A 27,826-nucleotide genomic window follows, 5' to 3' on the forward strand; every position below is an offset into this window, starting at 1 on the left:
GATCCAATGGTCTCTTTCTGTGCTGTAGACTCTATGTAATTTGCAATTTTTATGCAAAAGTATAGCATACTCTGATCTACCCATCTCTGTCTAAAACACCTCACTTTTCCCGCCTGGTGGTTAATTTGCATGCAAACAGAAGATGTCAGTTTTCCGATCTGTCGTCCCTCTCAACCTTCCCTGCACGTGGAAGGTGCAGTTCACGCGAGAGGCTCGCGCTGTGTTTTCCTGTCGCCTAGCAACTGCCCGGGCACCGTGCTGGGAATCGGCCGAGGAGGGAAGCGCTGTGAAGACGGGTGAGTGTCCACAGGGACTGCTTAATAACCGCTCGGTCCGCGTAAAGGCGGCGATCAACCCCTGATTGATTTATTTATTCTCGGCTTGTTTCCTCCTGCCGCAGGTAGTTTGCGTCTGACCCCGGCGCCGGTGCTGAGGCCTTTAACGGAGCCTGCGGCCACAGCGGAGCTCACTCGGGTAATGATACTGTGCCTGCCACGGGCTGGCATTTTAAGCGAGGAGCAGTAAGCTTCTAGTAATGATTCATGGGGATTAAAGTTACATGTATTGTGAATGTTCCCGTTATAAAGATACATTTGTTCGATTAAGTCGCTGAAAACTGCACTTTTATGTAAAATATTCACCAATAATTTGTGGGTTGCTTTCCTCTTATTGAGAAAATCAGCAACACAATTACACAACACAATCTTTGAAATAATTGAAATAGGAACTAAACTGAAGCCATAGATAGTTTGAAAACACAACTGAATGGGTTTTGATATGAATCTGGGCCAGTCGACGTGAGCCCAATGCCATCAGGCCAAATCCCACTAACAACCAAATAAACACACTGATGGGCTGGATTTTGCATTTGGTGGCAAGGCAACGGTGCTCACTGTTGACCTCAAAGAAAGCTGCCCATAAAAATTTAGCGATCTCTGTGGCATGGATTTCCACTTTCCCAATGGCAGTTTAAATCTAGTGCTAAGTCAGGTGGATCTCCAGGCATCAGCAGCAGTACTGCTAGCAGGCAGGGTGAGTCATAGATCCATTTACATCACAAAAGGCGGCCATTCGGCCCATTGAGTTCAATATGCCAGCTTTCTGTAGAATAATCCAGTCAGTTTCATTCCCCCGCTCAATCCCCACAGTCCTGCAAGTTTATTTCCTTCAAGTAACCATCCAATTCCCTTTTGAATCATTGATTGTCTCTGCCTCCATCACCCTCGTAGGCAGCGAAGTCCAGATCATTTTCACTCGCTGCATAAAAAAAAGTTCTTTCTCACTGTTACGATTGCTCAGGACAAAGCCTCCAATCAAAATATATGATTCTGATCACGGTGGGAGCAATGTACTTTCAATTCAGTCTTGTTGCTCCACAGTTCGCATCATATTTCTTTAAGCTTTCCAAATTGAAGAAAGCAGCAGCCGTATTGAAACATAGAAACATAGAAAATAGGAGCAGGAGTAGGCCATTAGGGTCTGCTCTGCCATTCAAAAAAGATCATGGCTGCTCGTCTAATTCAGTACCCTGTTCCCACTTTCTCCCCATATCCCTTGATCCCTTTGGAATTAAGAAATATATCTATCTCCTTGAATATATTTAATGACTTGGCCTCCACTGCCTTCTGCGGTAGAGAATTCCACAGGTTCGCCACCCTCTGAGTGAAGAAATTTCTCCTCATCTCGGTTCTAAATGGCATACCCCGTATCCTGAGACTGTGACCCCTGATTCTGGACTTCCCAGCCATCGGGAACATCCTCCCAGCATCTAGCCTGTCTAGTCCTGTTACAATTTTATAGGTTTCTATGAGATCCCCTCTCATTCTTCTAAACTCAAGTGAATATAGGCCTAGTCGACCCAATCTCTCCTCATACGTCAATCCTGCCATCCCAGGAATCAGCCTCGTAAATCTTCTTTGCACTCCCTCCATGGCAAGAACATTCTTCCTTAGATAAGGAGACGAAAACTGCACACAATATTCCCGATGTGATCTCACCAAAGTCCTGTATAACTGCAGTAAGACATCCTTGCTCCGGTACTCAAATCCTCTTGCAATGAAGGCCACTATACCATTCGCCTTCCGAACTGCTAGCTGCACCTGAATGCTTGCTTTCAGCGACTGGTGTACAAGGACACCCAGGTCTCATTGCACCTCCCCCTTTCCCAATCCATCACCATTCAGATAATAATCTGTCTTTCTGTTTTTACAACCAAAGTGGATAACCTCACATATTGCATCTGTCATGCATTTGCCCATTCACCCTACTTGTCCAAAATCACATTGGAGCCTCTTTGCATCCTCCTCACAGCTCACATTCCCCCCCAGCTTTGTGTCGTATGCTAAATTGGAAATGTTACATTTAGTTCCCTCACCCAAGTCATTAATATATATTGTGAATAGCTAGGGCCCATGCACTGACCAGTACCCCACTAGTCACTGCCTGCCACCCAGAAAAAGACCCGTTTATTCCTACTCTGTTTCTTGTCTGTCAACCAATTCTCAATCCATGCCAGTATATTACCTCCAATCCATGTGCTTTAATTTTCACACTATCCTCTTATGTGGGACCTTATCAAAAGCCTTTTGAAAATCCAAATACACCGCATCCACTGGTTCTCCCTTATCTATTCTACTAGTTACATCCTCAAAAAACTCCAGTAGATTTGTTAAGCATGATTTCCCTTTCGTAAACCCATGCTGACTTTGTCCAATCCTGTTTATGCTTTCCAGGTGTTCTGCTATCACATCCTTTATAATAGACTCTAGCATTTTCCCCACTATTGACGTAAGGCTAACTGGTCTGTAGTTCCCTCTCGCTCCTTTTTTAAATAGTGGGGTTACATTTGCCACTCTCCAATCTATAGGAACTGCTCCCCAGTGTACAGAATTTTGGAAGATGACCACCAATGCATCCACTATTTCCAGAGTCACTTCCTTTAGTAATCTGGGATGTAGATTATCAGGCCCTGGGGATTTATCAGCCTTTAACCCCATTAATTTCCCAAGCACTATTATTTTACAAATACTGATTTCCTTCAGTTCCTCCCTCTCATTAGACCCTTGGTTCCTAACCCCCGAATGCAGTGAACCATACCAGGTATCTTTAGGTATTAACAAATAAATTATTAAAAAAAGCTAAAATTTTGAACACTACTAAGATAAACCAATATCTAAAGACATTATACCTATTTCAAAATCTAACTGCTGCATTTACATACATATACTCAAACTAACGGTAGTTTGTTTTGAAATAAAAACAAGAAATGCTGGAACCACTCAGCAGGTCTGGTAGCATCTGTGAAAAGAGAAGCAGAGTTAACGTTTCGGTCAGTGATCCTTCTTCGGAACTGACAAATATTAGAAAAGTCACAGGTTATAAGCAAGTGAGGTGGGGGTGGGGCAAGAGATAACAAAGGAGAAGGTGTAGGTTGGACCAGGCCACATAGCTGACCAAAAGGTCATGGAGCAAAGGCAAACAATATGTTAATGGTGTGTTGAAAGACAAAGCATTAGTACAGATTAGGTGTTAATGCACTGAATATTGAACATCAGCAAGTGCAAACCAGTAAAAAAAAAAGTGGGTAAGCAAACTGAACAAACTAAGATGAAATGAAATAAATGCAAAAAGAAAATTGTAAAAAATGTAAAAAAGAATGCAAAAAAGAAAAAAAGAAGAAAAAATAACTAAAAATGAAAGTAAAATGGGGGGCTGTCATGCTCTGAAATTATTGAACTCAATGTTCAGTCCGGCAGGCTGTAGTGTGCCGAATCGGTAGATGTGATGCTGTTCCTTGAGCTTGCGTTGATGTTCACTGGAACACTGCAGCAATCCCAGGACAGAGATGTGAGCATGAGAGCAGGGGGGAGTGTTGAAATGGCAAGCAACCGGAAGCTCAGGGTCATGCTTGCGGACTGAGCGGAGATGTTCCGCAAAGCAGTCACCCAGTCTGCGCTTGGTCTCCCCAATGTAGAGGAGACCACACTGTGAGCAGCGAATACAGTATACTACATTGAAAGAAGTACAAGTAAATCGCTGCTTCACCTGAAAGGAGTGTTTGGGGCCTGGGATAGTGAGGAGAGAGGAGGTAAATGGGCAGATATTACACCTCCTGTGATTGCAGGGGAAGGTGCCATGGGACGGGGACGAGGTGGTGGGGATAATGGAGGAGTGGACCAGGGTGTTGCGGAGGGAACGATCCCTTCAGAATGCTGACGGGAAGGGAGGGGAAGATACGACTGGTAGTGGCATCACGCTGGAGGTGGTGGAAATGGCGGAGGATGATCCTTTGGATATGGAGGCTGATGGGGTGGAAAGTGAGGACTAGGGGAACCCTGTCACAGTTCTGGGAGGGAGGGGAAGGGGTGAGGGTAGAGGTGCGGGGAATGGGTCGGACACGGTTGAAGGCCCTGTCAACCACAGTGGGGGGAAATCCTCGGTTGAGGAAAAAGGAGGTCATATCAGAAGCACCGTCATGGAAGGTAGCATCATCAGAGCAGATGCGTCGGAGACGGAGAAACTGGGAGAATGGAATGGAGTCCTTACAGGAGGTAGGGTGTGAAGAAGTGTAGTTGAGGTAGCTGTGGGAGTAGGTGAGCTTATAATGGATATTAGTAGACAACCTATCCGCAGAGATGGAGACAGAGAAGGCGAGGAAGGGAAGGGAGTTTTTTTGTTTTGTATTAGCTGCCCGAAAAAATAGAAAAAACAATAACGTCTTTGCAGATTACGTTCCTGACAAATGGTCTTCTACTACAACACAGTCAAAGTTCACTTGCAGTCTTCCAAGGTCCGATGAATCCGAAGAACCTTCCAAAGATAGGAATTCAGCAGTTCAGTTCAGCAGTTGTAGTATTAAGCTGTTTTTCCAGCGATAACACAGCAGATAAGTAATTTGTTGTGAAAGAATAAAACCTTTTTTTCTTATTTCTTTAAGGAATTAATTTGGCTTGAAACTTTTTTGAAGTTTGAGAGAGAAACTACACAGGATTTAAAATGACTCAGAGAGCTGTCCTTCTTCCTTCACATACTGGAACAGTCTATTAACTGACCAAACCAGTTTTTTTGCCAGCCAGCTTTCATAGTCAAAACAGATACATTGAATTTCTGTTCTCTCTCTCTGTATGGTTGTTGCCTGGCAACCAGAATGCACTTTGGCTCACAGTCTCTGGAGCTTGCTGCCTTAAAGAAGTACTAATCTTTTACACTCTTAAAGGCGCACCACAATATTTCCCGAGGAGAGAATAAAAAACACAGGACCATGACACTCACATCCCCTCTGCATCTCTGACCCAAAACCTTAAATCTGTGCCTCCTGGTCCTTGTACCATCAGCTAATGGGAACAGTATTTCTTTGTTGGCTTTCTCCAAACCTGTCACAATTTGGTATACCTCTGTCAAATCTCCCCACAATCTCCTTTGCTCCAAGGAGAACAACCCCAGCTTCTCCAACCTAACTTTGTAGCTAAATTACTTCATCCCCGGAACCATTCTGCTTAAATCTCCTTTGCACCTTCACAAGGACCCTCAGGCCAGAACTGGATGCATTACTCTAGTTGTGACTCAACCAGAGCTTTATAAAGGTTCAGCATAACTTCCCTGCTTTTGTACTCAATACCTCTAATTATTGAAGCCCAAGATCCCATATGCATTGTTGACCATTCTCTCAATAAGTCCTGCCACCATCAAAGATCTATGCACATGCACCCCAGGTCCTTCTGTCCCTGCACACTCTTTAGAATTGTGTCATTAAGACTATATGACATTTTTCCATCCCGTCTGCCAATATGAATCACCTCACAATTCTCTGTATTCCATTTGCCACTTGTCTGTGCATTCTGCTCATCTATCTATGTCCTGTTGCAGTCGATTTGTATCATCCTCACCATTTACCAATCCTCCAAGTTCGGTATCATCGGCAAATTTTGAAGGGTTACTCTCTATTCCAATATCCAAGTCTTTTATATTTATATATACATAAAAATTTAAAAAAAAACATTGATCCTAGCACTGACTCTTGGGGAACACCACTTTTTACCATCCTCCAGTCTGAAAAATAACCATTTACCATTGCTCGCTGTTTTCTGTCCTTAAACCAATTTTTTATCCGTGCTGACGTTGACCCTCCTCTTCCATGAGCCTCAGTTTTGTTAACCAACCTTTTATCAAATGCTTTCTTAAAATCTAAATAGACTAAATCCGTTGCCTTCCCTTCATCAACCTTGTCTGATACGTCATCAAAAAATTCAATTAAATTATATATGCATTTTATATGCATTTGGAAAGGCATGGTCTGATTAGTTTATATGCATTTGGAAAGGCATGGTCTGATTAGGGATAGTCAGCATGGCTTTGTGTGTGGGAAATCATGTCTCACGAATTTGATTGAGTTTTTCGAGGAGGTGACCAAGAGGATTGACGAGGGCAGGGCGATGGACATTGTCGACATGGACTTTAGCAAGGCCTTTGACAAGGTCCCGCATGGTAGGCTGGTCCAGAAGGTTCGAACACGTAGGATCCAGGGTGAGCTAGCAAATTGGATACAAAATTGGCTTGGTTGATTGGAGGTGGTAGTGGAGAGTTGTTTTTCAGATTGGAGGCCGGTGACCAGTGGTGTGCCGCACGGGTCGGTGCTGGGCCCTCTGTTGTTTGTCATATATATTAATGACTTGGATGTGAATGTAAGGGGCATGATTAGTAAGTTTGCAGATGACACCAAAATTGGTGGTATAGTGGACAGTGAAGAAGGTTGTCTAAGGTTACAACAGGATGTAGATCAACTGGGAAAGTGGGCAAGGGATTGGCAAATGGAATTTAACACAGCCAAGTGTGAAGTGATGCATTTTGGGAAGTTAAACCAGGGCAGGACATATACAGTGAATGGCAGGGCCCTGGGGAGTGTTGTTGAGCAAAGAGACCTTGGGGTGCAAGTACATTGTTCCCTGAAAGTGGCAACACAGGTAGACAGGGTGGTGAAGAAGGCGTTTGGCATGCTTGCCTTCATCGGCCGAGGCATTGAGTACAAGAGTTGGGACGTCATGTTACAGTTGTATATATCATTGGTTAGGCCGCATTTGGAGTACTGTGTGCAGTTCTGGTCACCGCACTACAGGAAAGATGTGATTAAGCTAGAGAGGGTGCAGAAAAGATTCACAAGGATGTTGCTTGGTTTGGAGGGCTTGAGTTATAAAGAGAGATTGGATAGGCTGGGTCTGTTTTCCCTGGAGCGAAGGAGGCTGAGAGGGGACATGATAGAGGTATATAAAATTATGAGAGGCATAGATAGGATAGATAGCCAGAGTCTGTTTCCCATGGTAGGGGTAACTAAAACTAGAGGGCATAGATTTAAGGTGAGAGGGAGGAGGTTTAAAGGGGATCAAAGGGGTAAATTTTTCACACAAAGAATATTGGGTATCTGGAATGAGCTGCCTGAGGAGGTGGTGGAGGGAGAAACAGTAGCAACATTTAAGAGGCATCTGGACAGGTAGTCGAATTAGCAAGGCATAGAGGGATATGGAATTAATGCAGGCAGGTGGGATTAGTATAGATAGGCATTATGGTCAGCATGGACGTGGTGGGCCGAAGGGCCACCCCCATTTCGTTTAACAACCTTGGATGCAAGCCATCCGGACCAGACCATTTATCCACTCCAATCATAGTCAGCCTTTCCAGTGTCTCTTCCCACTCAATTTCCACTTTATCGATTACCTTGACCATCTCCGCTTCTACAGATATTTGTTCCCATCCTCTTCCTTAGTAATCACCGATACAAAGTACTCGTTATGTATTCTATCCTTGCCTTGCACCTCTAAGCATATGTCAGCCTCTTTGTCCCTAATAGGCCCCATCCCGTCTTTTACTATCTTCTTATTATTTACATGCTGGTAGAAGATTTTTAGGTTCTCTTTTATATTGACTGTCATTCTATTCTCATAGTCTTCCTTTGCTAGTCTTATTTTCCCCTTCACTTCCTCTCTGAACGTATTGTATTTGACTTGATCCTCACTTGAAGAATTTAACTGACATGAATCATGCCGCCTTTTTTTTTCATCATATTCTCTATCCCACTCTTCATCCAAGGAGCCCTGGCTTTGGCTTTCTTACCTTTCCACCTTGTTGGAATGTACGTAGCCTGAAACAGCTCTTTCTTAATGGTCACCCATTGTTCCATTACAGCTTTTCCTGTCAGTCTTTGCTTCCATTTTATCCTGGCTTGGTCTCTTCTCATTGCACTGAAATTAGCCCCCTGCCAATCTAGCTGTTCTACCTTATATTGTTGCTTACTCTTCTCCATTACGAGTCTAAAGCTTATGATACGATGATTACTCTTCCCCAAGTGTTCCCTTGCGAACACTTGGTCCACTTGCCCTACCTCATTCCACAGCACCAGATCCAGCAATGCCTCTTTCCTAGTTGAAGCGAGAACACACTGGTCAAGGAAGTTCTCCTGAACACATTTCAGAAATTCCTACCCCACCTAACCCTTTACTCTGTTTTGATCCCGTTAGGGACTGTTAACTTGTACAAAGAGAAAATCGAGTTCCCAGTTATTTCTGAAAGAATTATTTCACAAGATTTCATGTTTTACACAAAAACTTTACTGTACAAAAGTTAAACAAAGCAAAACACTACTAACAACACTACAATTTGGAGACATTTTTTAAACTTAAACTCTTAACAGAGCATGAAGATGAATACTTTAAACTCTAAATCTCAACAGAACGCCCTCGTTTGACTGTTATGTCCACCCCAAGAATTTTCCCTATACATTACAGGATCTTGATGGTTTATTCACTTCTCCTGGGACTAATCCAAAGTGTACCATAGCTTTTAGGAATTCACTTCAATTTCCTTAGTTTCTCAGCTGTCTTCTAAAGAATGAGATTACCTCTCAAATCTGGACTTCCCAGCTTGAGCACGGGCCTGTCTCAAAACAAAAACGCCCCTGGTTCCTGATGCCCTCCCTGCTTTTGAGTCCAACCATCCCCAAAGCCAAAACTAAGTCAGTCTGGAAGGCAGAGCAAACATAGACCTGTTAAGGCGCAAGCGAATAATGCAAGGCTGGATTGCATCTATTTTAACGCAAGGAGTCTTAGAAGTAAGGCTGATGAATTTAGGCCGTTGATTAACACATGGGAATATGATATTATTGCTATCACAGAGACTTGGTTGAGGGAAGGGCAGGACTTGCAGCTCAATATTAAAGGTTATAGAATCTTCAGGTGTGACACTATTGATCAAGGAGTCCATTACTGCAGTAAGGAGGGGTGATATCTTAGAAGGTTCCTCAAATGAGGCCATTTGGGTAGAACTTAAAAATAAAAAGGGGGCAGTCACTTTTCAGGCCTCCAAACAATCAGGGAGAGATAGAGGAGCAAATATGTAGGCAAATCTCAGAGAGGTGTAAAAATAATAGGGTAATAATAGTCGGGGATTTCAAATTGCCCAATATTAACTGGGATAGTCTTAGTGCAATAGGCTTAAAGGGTGGGGAGGCAATTCTTAAAATGCATCCTGGAGAGCTTTTTGAGCCAGCATGTAGAAAGTCCTACAAGAGAAGGGGCGGTACTGGACCTAATCTTAGGGAATGAAGCCGGACAAGTGGTAGAAGTGTCAGTGGGGGAGCATTTCGGGGATAGTGACCATAACTCTGTAAGATTTAAGGTAGTTATGGAAAAGGATAAAGATGGACCGGAAATAAACATAGAACATAGAACATTACAGCGCAGTACAGGCCCTTCAGCCCTCGATGTTGCGCCGACCTTTGAAACCATCTGACCTACACTATTCCATTTTCATCCATATGTCTATCCAATGACCACTTAAATGCCCTTAAAGTTGGCGAGTCTACTACTGTTGCAGGCAGGGCGTTCCACGCCCCTACTAATCTCTGTGTAAAGAAACTACCTCTGACATCTGTCCTATATCTATCACCCCTCAACTTAAAGCTATGTCCCCTCGTGTTTGCCATCACCATCCGAGGAAAAAGGCTCTCACTATCCACCCTGTCCAACCCTCTGATTATCTTATATGTCTCTATTAAGTCACCTCTTCTCCTCCTTCTCTCCAACGAAAACAACCTCAAGTCCCTCAGCCTTTCCTCGTAAGACCTTCCCTCCATACCAGGCAACATCCTAGTAAATCTCCTCTGCACCTTTTCCAAAGCTTCCACATCCTTCCTATAATGCGGTGACCAGAACTGCACGCAATACTCCAGGTGCGGCCGCACCAGAGTTCTGTACAGCTGCAGCATGACCTCGTGGCTCCTAAACTCGATCCCCCTACTAATAAAAGCTAACACACCATATGCCTTCTTAACAGCCCTATTAACCTGGGTGGCAACTTTCAGGGATTTATGTACCTGGACACCAAGATCTCTCTGTTCATCTACACTACCAAGAATCTTCCCATTAGCCCAGTATTCTGCAATCCGGTTACTCCTTCCGAAGTGAATCACCTCGCACTTTTCCGCATTAAACTCCATTTGCCATCTCTCAGCCCAGCTCTGCAGCCTATCTATGTCCCTCTGTAACCTACAACATCCTTCGGCACTATCCACAACTCCACCGACCTTCGTGTCATCCAGAAATTTACTAACCCACCCTTCTACACCCTCATCCAGGTCATTTATAAAAATGACAAACAGCAGTGGCCCCAAAACAGATCCTTGCGGTACACCACTAGAAACTATACTCCAGGATGAACATTTACCATCAACCACCACCCTCTGTCTTCTTTCAGCTAGCCAATTTCTGATCCAAAGCACTAATTCACCTTCAATCCCATACTTCTGTATTTTCTGCAATAGCCTACCGTGGGGAACTTTATCAAACGCCTTGCTGAAATCCATATACACCACATCCACGGCTTTACCCTCATCCACCTGTTTGGTCACCTTGTCAAAAAACTCAATAAGGTTTGTGAGGCACGACCTACCCTTCACAAAACCGTGCTGACGATCTCTAATGAACTTATTCTTTTCAAGATGATTATAAATCCTATCTCTTATAACCTTTTCCAACATTTTACCCACAACCGAAGTAAGGCTCACAGGTCTATAATTACCAGGGCTGTCTCCACTCCCCTTCTTGAACAAGGGGACAACATTTGCTATCCTCCAGTCTTCCGGCACTATTCCTGTCGACAATGACGACATAAAAATCAAGGACAAAGGCTCTGCAATCTCCTCCCTGGCTTCCCAGAGAATCCTAGGATAAATCTCATCTGGCCCAGGGGACTTATCTATTTTCACACTTTCCAAAATTGCTAACACCTCCTCCTTGTGAACCTCAATCCCATCTAGCCTAGTAGTCTGTATCTCAGTATTCTCCTCGACAACATTTTCTTTCTCCACTGTAAATACTGACGAAAAATATTCATTTAACACTTCCCCTATCTCCTCCGATTCCACACACAACTTCCCACTACTATCCTTGATTGGCCCTAACCTATCTCTAGTCATTCTTTTATTCCTGATATACCTATAGAAAGCCTTAGGGTTTTCTTTGATCCTATCCGCCAATGACTTCTCGTGTCCTCTCCTTGCTCTTCTTATCTCTCCCTTTAGATCCTTCCTGGCTAGCTTGTAACTCTCAAGCGCCCTAACTGAGCCTTCACGTCTCATCCTAACATAAGCCTTCTTCTTCCTCTTGACAAGCTCTTCAACTTCTTTAGTAAACCACGGCTGCCTCGCTCGACAACTTCCTCCCTGACTGACAGGTACATACTTATCAAGGACATGCAGTAGCTGTTCCTTGAATAAGCTCCACATTTCGATTGTGCCCATCCCCTGCAGTTTCCTTCCCCATCCTACGCCTGGCAGAGGAAGACTCGGCCCTGACCTTTTGGCCGGTGGACAGGGCCTCTTGCCCAATGTAAAATTCTGGCCTATTGTTCTTGCATATCTCTGTAATTTCCCTGCAGATTTGCTCCTCTTTCTCACATTTGGAGACCTATAGAATACCTCCCAGAAACGTGATCATCCCTTTTTGCTTCTCAACTCTAACCAAATGGATTCTGTCCTTGCTCCCCTCAAGGGCATCCAACACCACAATGTCTTCCTGATCAGTATTGAACACTTTGTATCCTTGAATATGAAGCACCCAGTCCTCAGCATTTTTAAGCCTTGTTTCAATTATTGCCACTATGTCATATTTTCACACAGCTATTTGTGCTTGTAGCTCACCATGCATTGTAAACCTGTTTATGTATTGCTAGAAGTCCTTCTTAGTCTGCTCCTATCTAATATAGTGCTACTCTTTAGTACTATCAAACACTCACTTCATGCACCTTATTCCTCTGTTCTGCTTCTATATGCTCGTGCCCATTCCCCTGCCAGTTTTATTTAAACTCTCCCCAACCAATCTAGTGAACCTCCCTGTGAGCACGTTGGACCCAGTCCTATTGAGGTGGAACCCGTCCCTTTGAATTAGATATCTCCTGCCCCAGAATTGTCCCAATGCCCCAAGAATCTGAAGTTCTCCCTCCTGCATCATACCTCAGTCATGCACTGATCCTCCCTGTCTTCCTATTTCTACTGTTGCTTACCCATGACACTGGGATTAATCTAGAGATTACTACCTTTGCGGTCCTACTTTTTAGTGTCCTCTCTGGTTCCTGAAAATCTGATCGTAAAACCTCAAAACCTCCTCTCTCTACTCTGGCTCCCTCCCTCCCCCTGCAGAATATTCTGCACTCTCTCTGTGATGTCCTTTACCCTGGCACATTGAAGAATTCCCAGAAACAGCAAACCAGGAAGATGAAAGCACTAATTATCCTTCACTTTAATTTAAATTTTCAGATAATGAAATAAATGATTATAATTGGATTAAGGTAGAGGCTTAAATATAAACAAACTTATTTTTTTTTAAATATGTGGAATTTTTCTTTTTTGTGGAGAAATTTGACATTCTCCAAATATAAAATAAGCTTTTCAGGGCCAGTGAAGGTGTACAGCAGTAATTATGCGAACATACGAATTAGGAGCAAGATTAAGCCACTCAGCCCTTTGAGCCTGCTCCGCCATTCAATAAATTCATGGCTGAACTGATTACTCAACATTTCCACCTAGCCCCGATAACCTTCTACCCCCTTGCTTATCAAGAATCTATCCACCTCTGCCTTAAAAATTATGAACTTAATACGCCGTTAAAACCCCATTATCCCTCACTCAACAAAGTGAGACTTACAGTATAAAAGTTCAAGTTTTTGTCAATTCACAGACTTCACAATTCACTTTTGGCAGGACATCAATAGTGCACCCTCTTGAGGAGTGTAGAAATCACTGTTAGCAACTTCTGCATTTCTGCATTATTCTGTGCATGTGTGCACTTCAGAAATTGCTGTCAGTTTTGGTGGAGTAATGACAGCGAACTCTGACAGTTTTGCCATCATTACCATCACAAAATCTGGGCCATTATACAGTGATACTTAATTGTGCACACCAGGTATAGTAAGTAGGAATTTCTCTGCTATGCATCGGGCACATATATCACAGAATGTTTTGAAAGCTTAATGTTAGAATTAAACAGCGGTTTTGAAAATATTGCCATAAAATCAATTTTATACCGCTTTTTAAAAAAAGATATATTTCTTTTCTTTTATTTGTTCATGGGATGTGGGCATCACTGGCTAGGCCAGCATTTATTGCCCATCCCTTGAACTGAGTAGCTTGCTAGGCCATTTCAGAAGGCATTTAAGAGTCAACCACATTGCTGTGGGTCTGGAGGCTGATGGTTAGGTCAAATTCGTTGCAGGCAGCCGCAATCCTGTCAATGAGTTTCTGCAGACACTCTTCAGTGTGGGATGTTAATGCAGCATCGTCAGCAAAGAGGAGTTCCCTGATAAGGACTTTCCGTACTTTGGTCTTCGTTCTTCGACGGGTAAGGTTGAACAACCTGCCATCTGATATTGTGTGGAGGAAAATTCCTTCTTCTGAAGACTTGAACGCATGTGAGAGCAGCAGGGAGAAGATCCCAAACAGTGTAGGTGCGAGAACACAGCCCTGTTTCACGCCACTCAGGATAGGAAAAGGGTCTGATGAGGCGCCGCTATGTTGAATTGTGCCTTTCATATTGTCATGGAATGAGGTGATGATACTTAGTAGCTTTGGTGGACATCCGATCTTTGCTAGTAGTCTGAAGAGACCACGTCTGCTGACGAGGTCAAAGGCTTTGATGAGATCAATGAAAGCAACGTAGAGGGGCATCTGTTGTTCTAGGCATTTCTCCTGTAGCTGGCGAAGGGAGAACAGCATGTCAATGGTGGATCTCTGTTCGAAAGCCACACATCAATGTAATCCTTTCTAAAAATCTAGATTTTTAACAGCAGTAACAACTTGTATTTATTTAGTAGTTTTAATGTAGAAAATGTTCTGAGGCACTTTACAAATGGAAATAGATAGGATAATGAAGCAAAGTCACAGATTGAATGATTAAGATGGGATGCCTGAAAGTTATAATGAAAGGATGCTTATTGAGAAGGTTTTTACAGTTGGAGCGGTTTAGGATGGGAGTATCCTAAAGCCTGCCACTGCTCAAGTGAAGGAAAGGAGGATGCACCAAAAGCTATGTCAGAGGACCAAAGCGTGTGGGAAGTTTTTTATGTCTGCAACCTCTTCTAGAGGAAGGTTTTGAAAATGAGTATAAGGATTTAAAATGTAATGTATTTGGGAACAAGGAACCACTGTAGAATTGATGGGGACAGGTTACAGGTGTTGAATTTTGGTTGAGTTAGAGTTTCTGGAGGGTGGAATGCGAGTCAATAGGTCAGTGGAATAATTGACTCCAGAGGTAATAAAAGCATGGAAAACAATTTTGGCAGCAGAGCTGAGAAGTGTTGCAAAAACAGAAATCAGCAATCTTCATAATGGGTGAGATGTAGGGCTTTAGACTTATGTCTGGGTTGAACAGGACATCAGGGCTATACCTGGTCTGGTTCAGCTTAAACAGGTAGCCGGGGGGAGGATAGAGTTGCTGGTAATGTTTATGACAGGAGGTCAAAATGATGGTTTTAGTCTTCCCAAAATTCAGTTGAAGGAAGTTGTAGCACATCTGTGCCTTTATGTTGAACATAGGAATAGAAGAGGCCATTCAGCTCCTCGAACATATTCTTCCATTCAGTGAGACCATGGCTAATCTTTATCCTAACTGTCCAGCTGCCTCGGCTCCTTATCCTTTAATACCTTTGGCTGGTAAAATTACATCAATCTCAGATTTAAAATTATCAATTGAGCTAGCATCTACTGCTTTTTGTGCGAGAGTTCCACACTTCTAACACCATTTTAGATGAAGAAGTGTTTTTTCTAAGTTGAACAGCACTGAGATAGTTTTGAGATTAAGGGAGATGGTAGAACAATAGAGTTGGACATCATCAACATGCAATGGAATCTAATCCTATGCCAGTGGATAATGTATTTGAGGGGTACTGTGTAGATGAGGAAAAAGAGGATAGGATTGAACTTTGAGGCGGGCAGAGGGTGATGGTGCTGGGATGGGAGGAGAAACCATTGCTAAAGATGCCCTGGCTGTATTTGAATAAGGAGGAATGGAAACACAAAAGGAAGTCACAGAGCTTGAAAATGGAGGAGGGTGGAGTAGTTGGCTGTAACAAATACTGTGAAGAGGACAAGGAAGGCTAATACACGATAGTCAAAGTCACAGAGGCTGACATTTGTGACTTTGACCAGGGCTCTCGGTGCAGAATCTGGGATGTAACAGAATGAAAATACAACTCTCAATTTTGAACTTTTGATAGTGCAAAGGAATTTTTGCCCTCATCAATATTATGTATTCCTGTGTCCCCTGGGACAAATTGGGTCCTTTGGTAATAAAACAGAGATATTAATTGAGCCCAATCCTTTTATCAACTCTTATTCTTATAGGTGAACTTTCCAGCAGGGTTATTAAAAGTGATTGGTAATGGCAACCTTGGTTGATAATTTGTGAAAAATGGAAAAACTGTGTTCTGTTCTCAGTCACTTTGGGGAGAACGACATCAGTCATGACATGTCACTTTGTCTATGCCTCTCATCACATTGGCAACCACTTCATAGCATTTTTGAACTAATAGTCAACAATCTACAATTATATAGTGTCTTTAACATAGTAAAAAGTCCCAAGGCACTTTAGTTATTGTGCAGAATTTACTGTAGTGGCGTTCTTTAACCTTGTCTTTGCCCATTTCATTTTTATGACCTTTTGCACTGCAAGTTGTGTAAATTAGAGGTCCAAATTGTGCCACACCCTCTACAATGCATTTGGGACTTGTGTGAACAGGGCAAGCAACTTGTTAACGAACTGCACAAAGTCTGAACCAGGAATTCAATGTCAAATTGGGTACAGATAGCAAAACAAAGAGAGGGAACAAAAGATTGAATTGAGAGAGAGAGAAAAAGACAAATAAAACCTTTTAACTAAAAGGTTTAATTTTTATATCTCCAATAACAATTAAAATATGTAAGAATGAAATTCTGCACATGTAAAAGTTAATTTTCAGTGCCAGAGACATTGTTTAGCAGTAATTAAGATTTATTATGCCATTAAAAAGGATACTGGACTAAAATGGACAAGCCCTAACTTTCTGTGGTGAGTTTAGTCTGTATCCACCATGCAAGTTCACACTGTTTAACATATTTGAGTGGGAAGCCAGACAGCGAGATTCTGTTTTCCTGTAGATTGTGGAGAAGTGGCATATCTTGACAGCAACTTTGTGCTTCACTGTGCAATTGTGCTTACCTGAAGTTGTTGTCTAGTTTGCGCATAAATAATGGTGAGCGCTGTTAGCCTCACTATTATTTTGACAATAAATTTTGGCCCTTACATCTACAGTTTATTGTTATGCTAGAAAGGATAATTTGCTTTTTTTTTTAAATGGTCTAATACGTAATAGTACAGTAATGTCTATATATTCTATAAAGAGCTGTATTATTACATAACAGAAATAAATATCTTTAGTTAAAAGAGTGTAATTGATGTTTATGGACTGTAAGACTGTAAAATTCCATGTGCTCAATTTTACCAGCCCTCCAACGCGGGGGTTGTTGTGGGGGTCCCGGAACGTCCTTCCGGGAGAGGCCTGCCATGGGCCTTGACGCTGGGAAGGCTCCGCCGTATTTTACCGGTGGCGATGAGGCCTCGTGGCAGCTCGCCCCCGCCACTCGGCAGCAAAGCCCGAATCTAAATATGCTAATGACATTACAATTAATGAATAATCACTTAACTGGTAGCGACAGCCGTCCCATGCCGATATTCCGGCCGGTTGCCAGAAATCCCGCACCTTTGGATCTCCATTTGGAGATCCGAGGCATGACACTGGTGGGGAGGAGGGAGGAGTGAATTTTGCAGGGCTGGGGGAGAGCAATGTAAAAAGCAACGCGATTGATTGTGGGGATGCTGGGAAAGGGTAAACGGTCAAAGAGAATAAAGTTCGGGGGGGAAGCTAATGAGTGAAAACAAACGTTTTTGGGAGGGGGATAAGACAAAAAAATCAACGGATTATTCATTGGGGGGTTGGGAGAGGGGATTGGAAGTGTTAATAAAATTTTATTTCAATTTTGTAACAACCCTGTCTCTTTAAACATTTAAATGCCATTGAAGGCTTGAAGCCCTTTAAAACTGGCATCGGCGCCTGCACGATGGCGCCGGACGCCATTGCTGGGGATGGAGCGCCCACCCCTTCTACGTCATTGGGGGCGGGCGCTCTGCCCCCTCCATGCTAATAAGCTGCCGCACGAAATATCGCGGAGACTCCGCAGTGCACATCACGCGGGTGCACCACACACGGTTTCAAGCTCACCACCGAGAACGGCGATGAGCTAGCAAAACGCAGCCCTATATGTGGGGTCTGTTTTCATTAAACCTGAGCTCATCCATACTCAACTGCTAATATCCAAACTGCACTAAGTACCATTCATCTTTGTGCTTACTGACCTACATTGGCTCTCATTTCACCAGTGCTTCAAATTTAAAGTTCTCATGTTCATGTTCAAATCCCTCTATGGCCTTGCCTCTCTGAAGATACAAGAAATCTCCCAGAATTACAGATCCAAGGGACAAGGGAGAATGAGGAAATGAAGGAAATTATTATTAGTAAGAAGGTTGTATTGGAGAAATTAATGAGGTTGAAGTTTGATAAGTCCCCAGGACCTGATATTCTATATCCAAGAGTGTTGAAAGAGGTAGCTATGGAGTTAGCGGATGCACTGGTGACCATCTTCCAAAATTCTATAGATTCTGAGCAGTTCCTTCAGATTGGAAGGTAGCAAATATCACCCCACTACTTAATAAGGGAGGGAGAGAGAAAACAGGGAATTACAGATTGGTTAACCTTACATCAGTCATTGGGAAAATGCTAGAATCTATTTTAAAGGATGTGATAAATGGACACTTGGATAATAATAATCTGGGCATAGTCAACATGGATTTATGAATGGGAAATCATGTTTGGCGAACCTGTTGGAGTTTTTTGAGGATGTTACTAACGGAATTGATAAAGGGGAGTCAGTGGACGTGGTATACTTGGATTTTCAGAAGGCTTTTGATAAAGTCCCCCACAGGAGGTTGGTTAGCAAAATTAAAGCACATGCCATACTGGCATGGATTAAGGTTTGGTTAACAGGCAGAAAGAAGAGAGTAGGAATAAACAGGTCATTCTCGCTTTGGCAGGCTGTGACTAGTGGCGTATCGCAGGGATCAGTGCTTGGGCCCCAGCTGTTCACAACATATATCAATGATTTGGATATGGGGACCAAATGTAATATTTCCAAGTTCGTGGTTGACACAAAACTAGGTGGGAATGTGTGTTGTGAGGAAGGTGCAAAGCTGCTTCAAGGGGATTTGAACAGACTTAGTGAGTGGGTAAGAATGTGACAGATGGAATATAATGTGGAAAAATGTGAGGTTATCCATTTTGGTAGGAGGAACAGATGTGTAGAGTATTTCTTAAATGGTAAGTGAAGAGCTGGAACCTGTCATAGCCGCTAAGCGCATTGCACTGTTGAACTACAAGAAAGCCCCCAGCGAGTTAACATCTGTAGCACTTAAAGCAGCCAGAAGCACTGCACAAAGAACAGCCAGGCGCTGCGCAAATGACTACTGGCAACACCTATGCAGTCATATTCAGCTGGCCTCAGACACTGGAAACATTAAGAGAGCTTTTGGGCCAACCATCAAGAAGATCGCCCCCCTCAAATCTAAATCAGGGGACACAATCACTGACCAACGCAAACAAATGGACTGCTGGGTTGAGCACTACCTAGAACTGTACTCCAGGGAGAATGTTGTTACTGAGACTGCCCTCAATGCAGCCCAGCCTCTACCAGTCATGGATGAGCTGGACGTACAGCCAACAAAATCGGAACTCAGTGATGCCATTGATTCTCTAGCCAGCGGAAATGCCCCTGAAATAATCAAGAGTGCCAAGCCTGCTATACTCTCAGCACTCCATGAACTGCTTTGCCTGTGCTGGGACGAGGGAGCAGTACCTCAGGACATGCGCGATGCCAATATCATCACCCTCTATAAAAACAAAGGTGACAGCGGTGACTGCAACAACTACTGTGGAATCTCCCTGTTCAGCATAGTGGGGAAAGTCTTTGCTCGAGTCGCTTTAAACAGGCTCCAGAAGCTGGCCGAGCACGTAACCCTGAGGCACAGTGTGGCTTTCGTGCAGAAAGATCGACCATTGACATGCTGTTTTCCCTTCCTCAGCTACAGGAGAAATGCCGCGAACAACAGATGCCCCTCTACGTTGCTTTCATTGATCTCACCAAAGCCTTTGACCTCGTCAGCAGACGTGGTCTCTTCAGACTACTAGAAAAGATCGGATGTCCACCAAAGCTACTAAGTGTCATCACCTCATTCCATGACAATATGAAAGGCACAATTCAGCATAGCGGCACCTCATCAGACCCCTTTCCTATCCTGAGTGGCGTGAAACAGGGCTGTGTTCTCGCACCCACACTGTTTGGGATTTTCTTCTCCCTGCTGCTCTCACATACGTTCAAGTCTTCTGAAGAAGGAATTTTCCTCCACACAAGATCAGGGGGCAGGTTGTTCAACCTTGCCCGTCTTAAGAGCGAAGACCAAAGTACGGAAAGTCCTCATCAGGGAACCCCTCTTTGCTGACGATGCTGCTTTAACATCTCACACTGAAGAGTGTCTGCAGAGTCTCATCGACAGGTTTGTGGCTGCCTGCAACGAATTTGGCCTAACCATCAGCCTCAAGAAAACGAACATCATGGGACAGGACGTCAGAACTGCTCCGTCCATCAATATTGGCGACCACGCTCTGGAAGTGGTTCAAGAGTTCACCTTCCTAGGCTCAACTATCACCAGTAACCTGTCTCTCGATGCAGAAATCAACAAGCGCATGGGAAAGGCTTCCACTGCTATGTCCAGACTGGCCAAGAGAGTGTGGGAAAATGGCGCACTGACACGGAACACAAAAGTCCGAGTGTATCAAGCCTGTGTCCTCAGTACCTTGCTCTATGGCAGCGAGGCCTGGACAATGTATGTCAGCCAAGAGCGACGTCTCAATTCATTCCATCTTCACTGCCTCTGCCGAATCCTTGGCATCAGGTGGCAGGACCGTATCTCCAACACAGAAGTCCTCGAGGCGGCCAACATCCCCAGCTTATACACACTACTGAGTCAGTGGCGATTGAGATGGCTTGGCCATGTGAGCCGCATGGAAGATGGCAGGATCCCCAAAGACACATTGTACAGCGAGCTCGCCACTGGTATCAGACCCACCGGCCGTCCATGTCTCCGCTTTAAAGACGTCTGCAAACGCGACATGAAGTCCTGTGACATTGATCACAAGTCGTGGGAGTCAGTTGCCAGCGATTGCCAGAGCTGGCTGGCAGCCATGAAGGCGGGGCTAAAGTGTGGCGAGTCGAAGAGACTTAGCAGTTGGCAGGAAAAAAGACAGAAGCGCAAGGGGAGAGCCAACTGTGTAACAGCCCCGGCAAACAATTTCTTCTGCAGCACCTGTGGAAGAGTCTGTCACTCTAATATTGGCCTTTATAGCCAGTCCAGGCGCTGCTTCACAAACCACTGACCACCTCCAGGCGCTTACCCATTGTCTCTCGAGACAAGGAGGCCAAAGAAGAGAAGAAGAAGAAAGCGATTAGAAAGTGTAGATGTACAAAGGGACCTGGGTGTCCTTTTTAACAGGTCACTGAAAGCTAACATGCAGGTGCAGCAAGCAATTAAGAAGGCTAATGGTATGTTAGCCTTTATTGCGCGAGGATTTGAGTACAGGAGTAGTGAAGTCTTGCTTCAATTGTGCAGAACCTTGGTTAAACTGCACCTGAGTACTGTGTGCAGTAAGGTACCCTTACCTTAGGAAGGATATTATTGCCATAGAGGGAGGGCAACAAAGGTTCACCAGACTTGTTCCCGGGATGGCGAGACTGTCCTATGAAGAGAAATTGGGGAAACTGGGCCTGTATTCTCTAGAGTTTCGAAGAATGGGAGGTGATCTCATTGAAACCTACAAAATTTCTTAAGGGATAGACAGGGTAGATGCAGCTGAGATGTTTCGCCTGGTTGGGGACACAATTTCAAAATAAGGGGGAAGCCACTTAGGACAGAAATGAGGAGAAGTTTCTTTATTCAGAGGGTTGTGAATCTTTGGAAATCTCTACCCCAGAGGGCTGTGGAAGCTCAGTCATTGAGAATGTTTAAAGCAGAGATTGACAGGTTTCTAAATACCAATGACATAAGGGGATATGAGGATAGTGTGGGAAAAAGGCATTGAAGTGGATGATCAGTATTGAATGGCCGGGAAGGCTCGATGGGCTGAATGGCCTACTCCTGCTCCTATGTTCCTATCTCTGTAACCTCCTCCAGTCAGTCCGACAATACTTCTGTGATCCTCCAACTCTGGCCTCTTATGCGTTTCCCCCGCTCTTTGTCCCACCTTTGGCTACCATGCCTTCAGCCGTTGACATCATAAGTTCTGGAATTCCCTGCCTAAACCTGTCTGCCTCCACCTCTCTCTTGGTTTAAGTCTATCCTTAAAATCGACCTCATTGGCCAAGCTTTTAGTCATCCTTCCAACTAGCCCCTTTTAATGCCATTTTTGTCTGATTGCACTGCTATTTCACACCTTGCAACATTTTCCTGTGTTAAAGATGCTTTACAAATGCCAGTTATTGTTGATGTTGCCTCGTTCCTTATTGGACTAGAAACATACAATCTAGGGAGAAGTATTGGATGCTTTTTAAAAATCTACTTCACTTCAACCACCTGTATAAACTTTGAACTGATCTGCCTTGCTTACTTAAAATCACTCAGTATTATTGTCCAGTTGTTCTGCAAATCTATCTAAATTGTATGCAGGTTTTCTCCTATATTTCATCTCACAGAATCGCTACATAGAGTTATACAGCACAAAAACAGGCCTTTCGGCCCATTGTGTCCATGCCGGCCATCAAGCACCTGTCTATTCTAATCCAATTTTCCAGCACTTGGCCAGTAGCCATGTATGCTCTGGCATTTCAAGTGCTCATCTAAATACTTCTTAAATGTTGTGAAGATTCCTGCTACTACCACCCCTTCCAGATTCCAACCACCCTCTGGGAGAAATTTTTTTTCCTCAAATCCCCACTAAACCTCCTGCCCCTTCCCTTAAATCTATGCCCCCTGGTTATTGACACCTCTGCTAAGGGAAAATGTTACTTCCTATCTACCTTATCTGTGCCTCTCATAATTTTGTATACCTCAATCAGGTCCCCCCTCAGCCTTCACTACTCTAAGGCAACATCCTGGTGAATCTCCTCTGCACCCTCTCCAGTGCAATCACATCCTTCCTATAGTGTGGCGGCCAGAACTGTACACAATACTCCAGCTGTGGCCCAACTCGCGTTTCATACAGCTCCATCATAACCTCCCTGCTCTTATATTCTATGCCTCGGCTAATAAAAGCAAGTATCCCATATGCCTTCCTAACCACCTTATCTACCTGTGCTGGTACCTTCAGTGATCTATGGACAAGTGCACCAAGGTCCCTCTGACCCTCTGTACTTCTTAGGGTCCTACCATCCATTGTATATTCCCTTGCCTTGTTAATCCTCCCAAAATGCATCAACTCACACTTCTGAGGATTAAATTCTATTTGCTACTGCTCTGCACATTTTACCAGCCCATCTGTGTCATCCTGTAATCTAACGTAATCTAATGCTACAGTGCAGAAGAAGGAGGCTATTCAGCCCATTGTGTCTGCACCGGCTTTCTGAAAGAGCAACTCCCTCAGTTCCATTCCCCTGCCTTCTCCCGATAACCCTGCACATTCTTCCTTTTCATATAACTGTCTAATTTCCTTTTGAATGCTTCAATTGAACCTGCCTCCTCCACGTTCTCAGGCAGTGCATTCCAGACCATAACCACTCGCTGCGTGAAAAAGTTTTTCCTCATGTCACTTTTGCTTCTCTTACCAAATACTATAAATCTGTGCCCTCTCGTTCCTAATCCTTTCACAAGTGGGAACAATTTCTCTCTATCTACTCTGTCCTGACCCTTCATGCTTTTGAATACCTCTATCAAATCACCTTTCAGCTTTCTCTTCTCCAAGGAAAACAGTCCTAACTTCTCCAATCCATCTTCATAACTGAAATTCTTCATCCCTGGAACCATTCTCTCCACTGTCTTCTGGCTGATACATTGAGAATTTTACTATTTCCCTTTCTATTCCCCTGGATTCTGTCTTCAATCTCTAGTAAATCCTTACAATCTAGCGCTCTGATAGAATCTGTAATAATAATACTCAGTTTTTTTCTGTCTGGACTGTTTTGATTGGTTAATTTAAGGGGTGTGTCTTGTGGGTTTATTTAGTGGGTGGTACCTGACGCATGCAGAGGCATGTGGGGTGCGTGGAGGACTGGAAGCGTGATGCATGTTCAGTTGCTAACTGTTGTGGTGGCGGGGCAGGGAGAGATTGGTGGAGAACAAAAACAATGGAAAGTAAGGGGAGGCCAACAACAAAGTTACCCTGGCTGGAGAGATTATTTCTGTGAGGGATTGATGGCAGCAATGGGGATTGTAAGAGTGGGATAGGATTGATGGGAGGGATGGGGATTGCAAGAGCGGGATAGGATTGGCATGGGAGAGATGAAGGGGATGGCATGGGAAAGATGGAATGGCATGGAATGGGATGGCATGAGAGGCGTGGATGAGATGATGGAATTGGTTAAGTATGGCAAAATGGCAGGGTCAATTATTTGCTACAACTTATTTGAAAGTTATTATTTGTGCTAAAAATTAAGAATCGCTAGAATTGAATGAAAAAGTTTTCAAAAAGTTGTCAAGTGAATTAAAAGAATGCATCAGCTTTGATTCTATAAAGATGATGAAGATGATAACCATCTGTACTCTCCAGTATTTCTACACAGTTAATCGGCATACCAAAGCAAAAACTTAGACTCAAGGAAGGATTAGTTATAATGCTGCTACTTGAATTCTAAACAAGGACTTTGTCATGGAACAAGATTGATAGTTAGCAGGCTGTTTTCTTCGAAGATAGATGCTGAAATTATATAACAAACAGATTTCAAGGAAATAGTGTTATTCCTCAAATAATATTGAACCATCAGATGTAAACCTGCCTTTTCTACTTACAAGAAAACAGTTCCCAATTAGACTTTCATATTCTATGACTATAATCAAGTCACAAGGCCAGACTCTTGACAAAATATGTATTTATGTTCCTAGGCCTGTTGTTTTTACACATGAAAAGCTTTATGTAGCTTTTTCCAGAGTGAGAAGTTTTGATTCTGTTAGTCTTTTGGTGAAAGAGTAACTAGTGATCCTCTATTTAAAGAAGTACTGTTGTAATAAAGATACTAATTGGACCGCAGATGTTTTGGGTCTTTGCTAGTTCTTTCTTAATACTGCCATCCCAACCCCCCTTTCCTTCTTTATTTCTCTTGGAAATGTTATAATGAAGAACATTAAGTTCTTAATTCTTCATCATTGCTACAATATTATATTCATCCATTGTGGTTACTTGTAACTTTCCAATTTTGTTTTGAATGCCTTGTGCATATTTTCTCTTTATTGGCATAACTGCAGAGAAAGGTAAAATGTAGAGATAAAAAAAACTCTCAATGTTTGTTATATTTGGAGACATCAGGCTAAATCTATAGTGGTAACATCAATGGTGTAATAATGTTTTGTTTTCATTTGATAGTTCCCATTGATTTTAGATGGGCTTACTTTATCTGATGTTTTAGGCAAGCTGTCCAGATTCCATAACCTTCCCATCTTAAATCCTTTCTCCTTCCCACCTACATGTGTCCCTCATTATAGCACAGTAGAACCATCTGCATAATAAACTATTTAAGCCAAATATGCATTACTGAATATTCTGATTTTGTGAGATTGTATTTACAGAAGGATTCTATCTTTCAGAGTGTTTGATGGACATGGTACTTTGAAAATTCTCCATTGAATAAGTAGGTGGAGAAATACCAGCAGAGAATGGGTGACAGGAGGAATTTTATCCTTGTGATCATGTTTTAGGAGTGAAACAGTTTTATGTGTACAGCTGCTTAAACAAAAGTACAATTACGTTTCGATTAAACACTTTCTGCAATAACAGATCAAATACCATATGTATAGAGATTCTGTGTTTCATCAAATTCTTCCTTTTAGCTTTATGTGACTGTTTTGCAATACAGATTAACTGTACTTTGACAGATTCAGTATTTGTTCTTTAAACCCATGTCCTCCGAATTTCCATGCAAAAGCATGCAACAAATCAAGTAATGTAATATATTTGTTTTATGGTTATAATTTGTAATAGTGTAAACTAGTATATAGGTATTGAAAAACTTGCCTTTATATAGCGCCTTCATGACCTCAGGTTATCCCAAATCATGTTATAGCCAATGAAGTACTTTTGAAGTGTAGTCATTGTTGTAATGTAGGAAATGTGGCAGCTAATTTGTGCTAAGCAAGCTCCCACAAACAGCAATGTGATAATGACTGATCTGTTTCAGTGATGTTGATTGAGGGATCTATATTGGCTGGGACACCATTGAACACTCCAGTACTATTCTTTGAAATAGAATCATAGAACGATACAGTGCAGAAGACCATTCAGCCCATCGTGTCTGCCTGCTCTTTGAAAGAGCTATCCAATTAGCCATATTCCCCTGATCTTTCCCCATAGCCTTGCAAATTTTCCTCCTTCAAATATTTATCCTATTCTCTTTTGACAGTTATGATTGAATTTGCTTCTTCCACCCTTTCAGTGCATTCCAGGTCATTACAACTTGCTGCATATATTGAAGAAAAGTTTCCTTATCTCACTTCTGGTTCTTTTGCGAATCACCTTAAATCTATGCCCTCTGGTTAATGACCCTTCTCAGTGGACATAGTTTCTCCATATTTACTCAATCAAAACCCAGTGCATGGGATCTTTTACATCATACGGGCAGCCTCAGCTTAACGAGATGGCACTTTCAACAGTGCAGCACTCCTCTGTACTGAGTGGATGTGTCAGCGTACATTTTGTGTTCAAGCATCCGGAGTGGGACTTGAACCCACATCCTTGAGCTCAAAGGCAAGATTAGTAGTGCTGTGCCACACTGATGCCTGATAGTAGAATGCTTGTGTTTCTATTTGCAATGCTGACCACTGCATGCTAGCAGCAATTATTCATTTGTTACAGGATTATCTCATGCATTGAAAGAAAATATGCATTTTTCCTATTATAATTGTATCAAAACTTGAGATCAGCAAACATTGCAATATTTCAAGGTGTGCACTCCTCCAAATCATTTATGAGTATCAGAATTCCTGTAACCGTGTCGCTAGCCCTTAAAATGAGGTTACTCCATTTACATTATGGGGACTTTTATGAAGCACTCTTAATGCATTGAATAGATTGAAAATTTATACTGAGACATACTGCATCTATGTCAATTTATTTATATGTTTCTTTATGTAATAATTCGTTTAAAGTATATCTGTGTTTTTCTTTTACATAGGATGGGTAAGAAACAAAAGAAGGAAGTTGAGTTATCCCCAAAAGATGCAGTAAGTTACAGTCTTAAATATAAAAGCCTGCAAATAGTCATTAGCTACTCAGTGAAATATTTCATATTGTGACTATTTGTTTAAAACTTTTGACTGATATCTGAGATGACAGTGTGGTGAATATAGATCCACATTTTATTTTGAGGAGTGGTGGCATAGTGGTAATGTCACTGGACTAGTAATCCAGAGACCCAGGCTAAGGCCTTGGGGATACAGGTTCAAATCCCAGCACAGTAGCTGGTGGAATTTAAATTCAATCAATTAATGCATTCAATAAATAAAATCTGGAATTGAAAGCTAGTCTCAGTAATGGTGCCATGAAACTATTATCAATTGTCGTAAAAACCCATCTGGTTCACTAATGTCCTTTAGGGAAGGAAATCTGCTGTCCTTACCTGGTCTGGCCTACATGTGACTCCAGACCCACAGCAATGTGGTTGTCTCTTAACTGTCCTCTGAAATGGCCTAGCAAGCACTCAGTTTCAAGGCAATTAGGAATGGGCAACAAATGCTGGCCTTGCCAGTGACGCCCACGTCCCATGAAAGAATAAAAATAATTTTTCCCATAGCCCTGCAAATATATTCTCTTAATGTACTTATCCAATTTCCTTTTGAAAGCCCCCATTGAATCTGCCTGCAGCACACTCTCAGCAGTGCATTCCAAATTCTAATCACTCTCTGAGTAAAACGTTCTTCATGGTTCTTTTGCCATTCACCTCATGAAAGAATAAAAAAAATTCAAATATTTGGTTTTCTACAAAAGCCAAGTTCCAGATGATTATTTA

At 42.7% G+C, this 27,826-nt stretch overlaps 1 protein-coding gene across 6 annotated transcripts in view; it reads left to right on the forward strand.

Annotated features, from left to right (window-relative positions):
• The first annotated feature begins 222 nt into the window (after positions 1-222).
• Positions 223-27,826, forward strand: part of armc3 (armadillo repeat containing 3) — a 258,598-nt gene continuing 230,994 nt past the window's right edge. For 3 of the 6 annotated variants that reach the window (XM_068013721.1, XM_068013745.1, XM_068013732.1), the window contains exons 1-3: positions 223-296; positions 401-474; positions 26,993-27,041. In XM_068013721.1, coding sequence (XP_067869822.1) covers positions 26,994-27,041 — 48 coding nt within the window. In that variant the 5' untranslated portion in view covers positions 223-296; positions 401-474; position 26,993. The remainder of the gene's footprint in view (positions 297-400; positions 475-26,992; positions 27,042-27,826) is intronic. The other 3 variants (XM_068013726.1, XM_068013739.1, XM_068013722.1) reach the window with 2 other exon arrangements.

The sequence above is a fragment of the Heterodontus francisci genome, chromosome 2, assembly GCF_036365525.1.
Source record: "Heterodontus francisci isolate sHetFra1 chromosome 2, sHetFra1.hap1, whole genome shotgun sequence".
NCBI classification, from domain to species: domain Eukaryota; kingdom Metazoa; phylum Chordata; class Chondrichthyes; order Heterodontiformes; family Heterodontidae; genus Heterodontus; species Heterodontus francisci.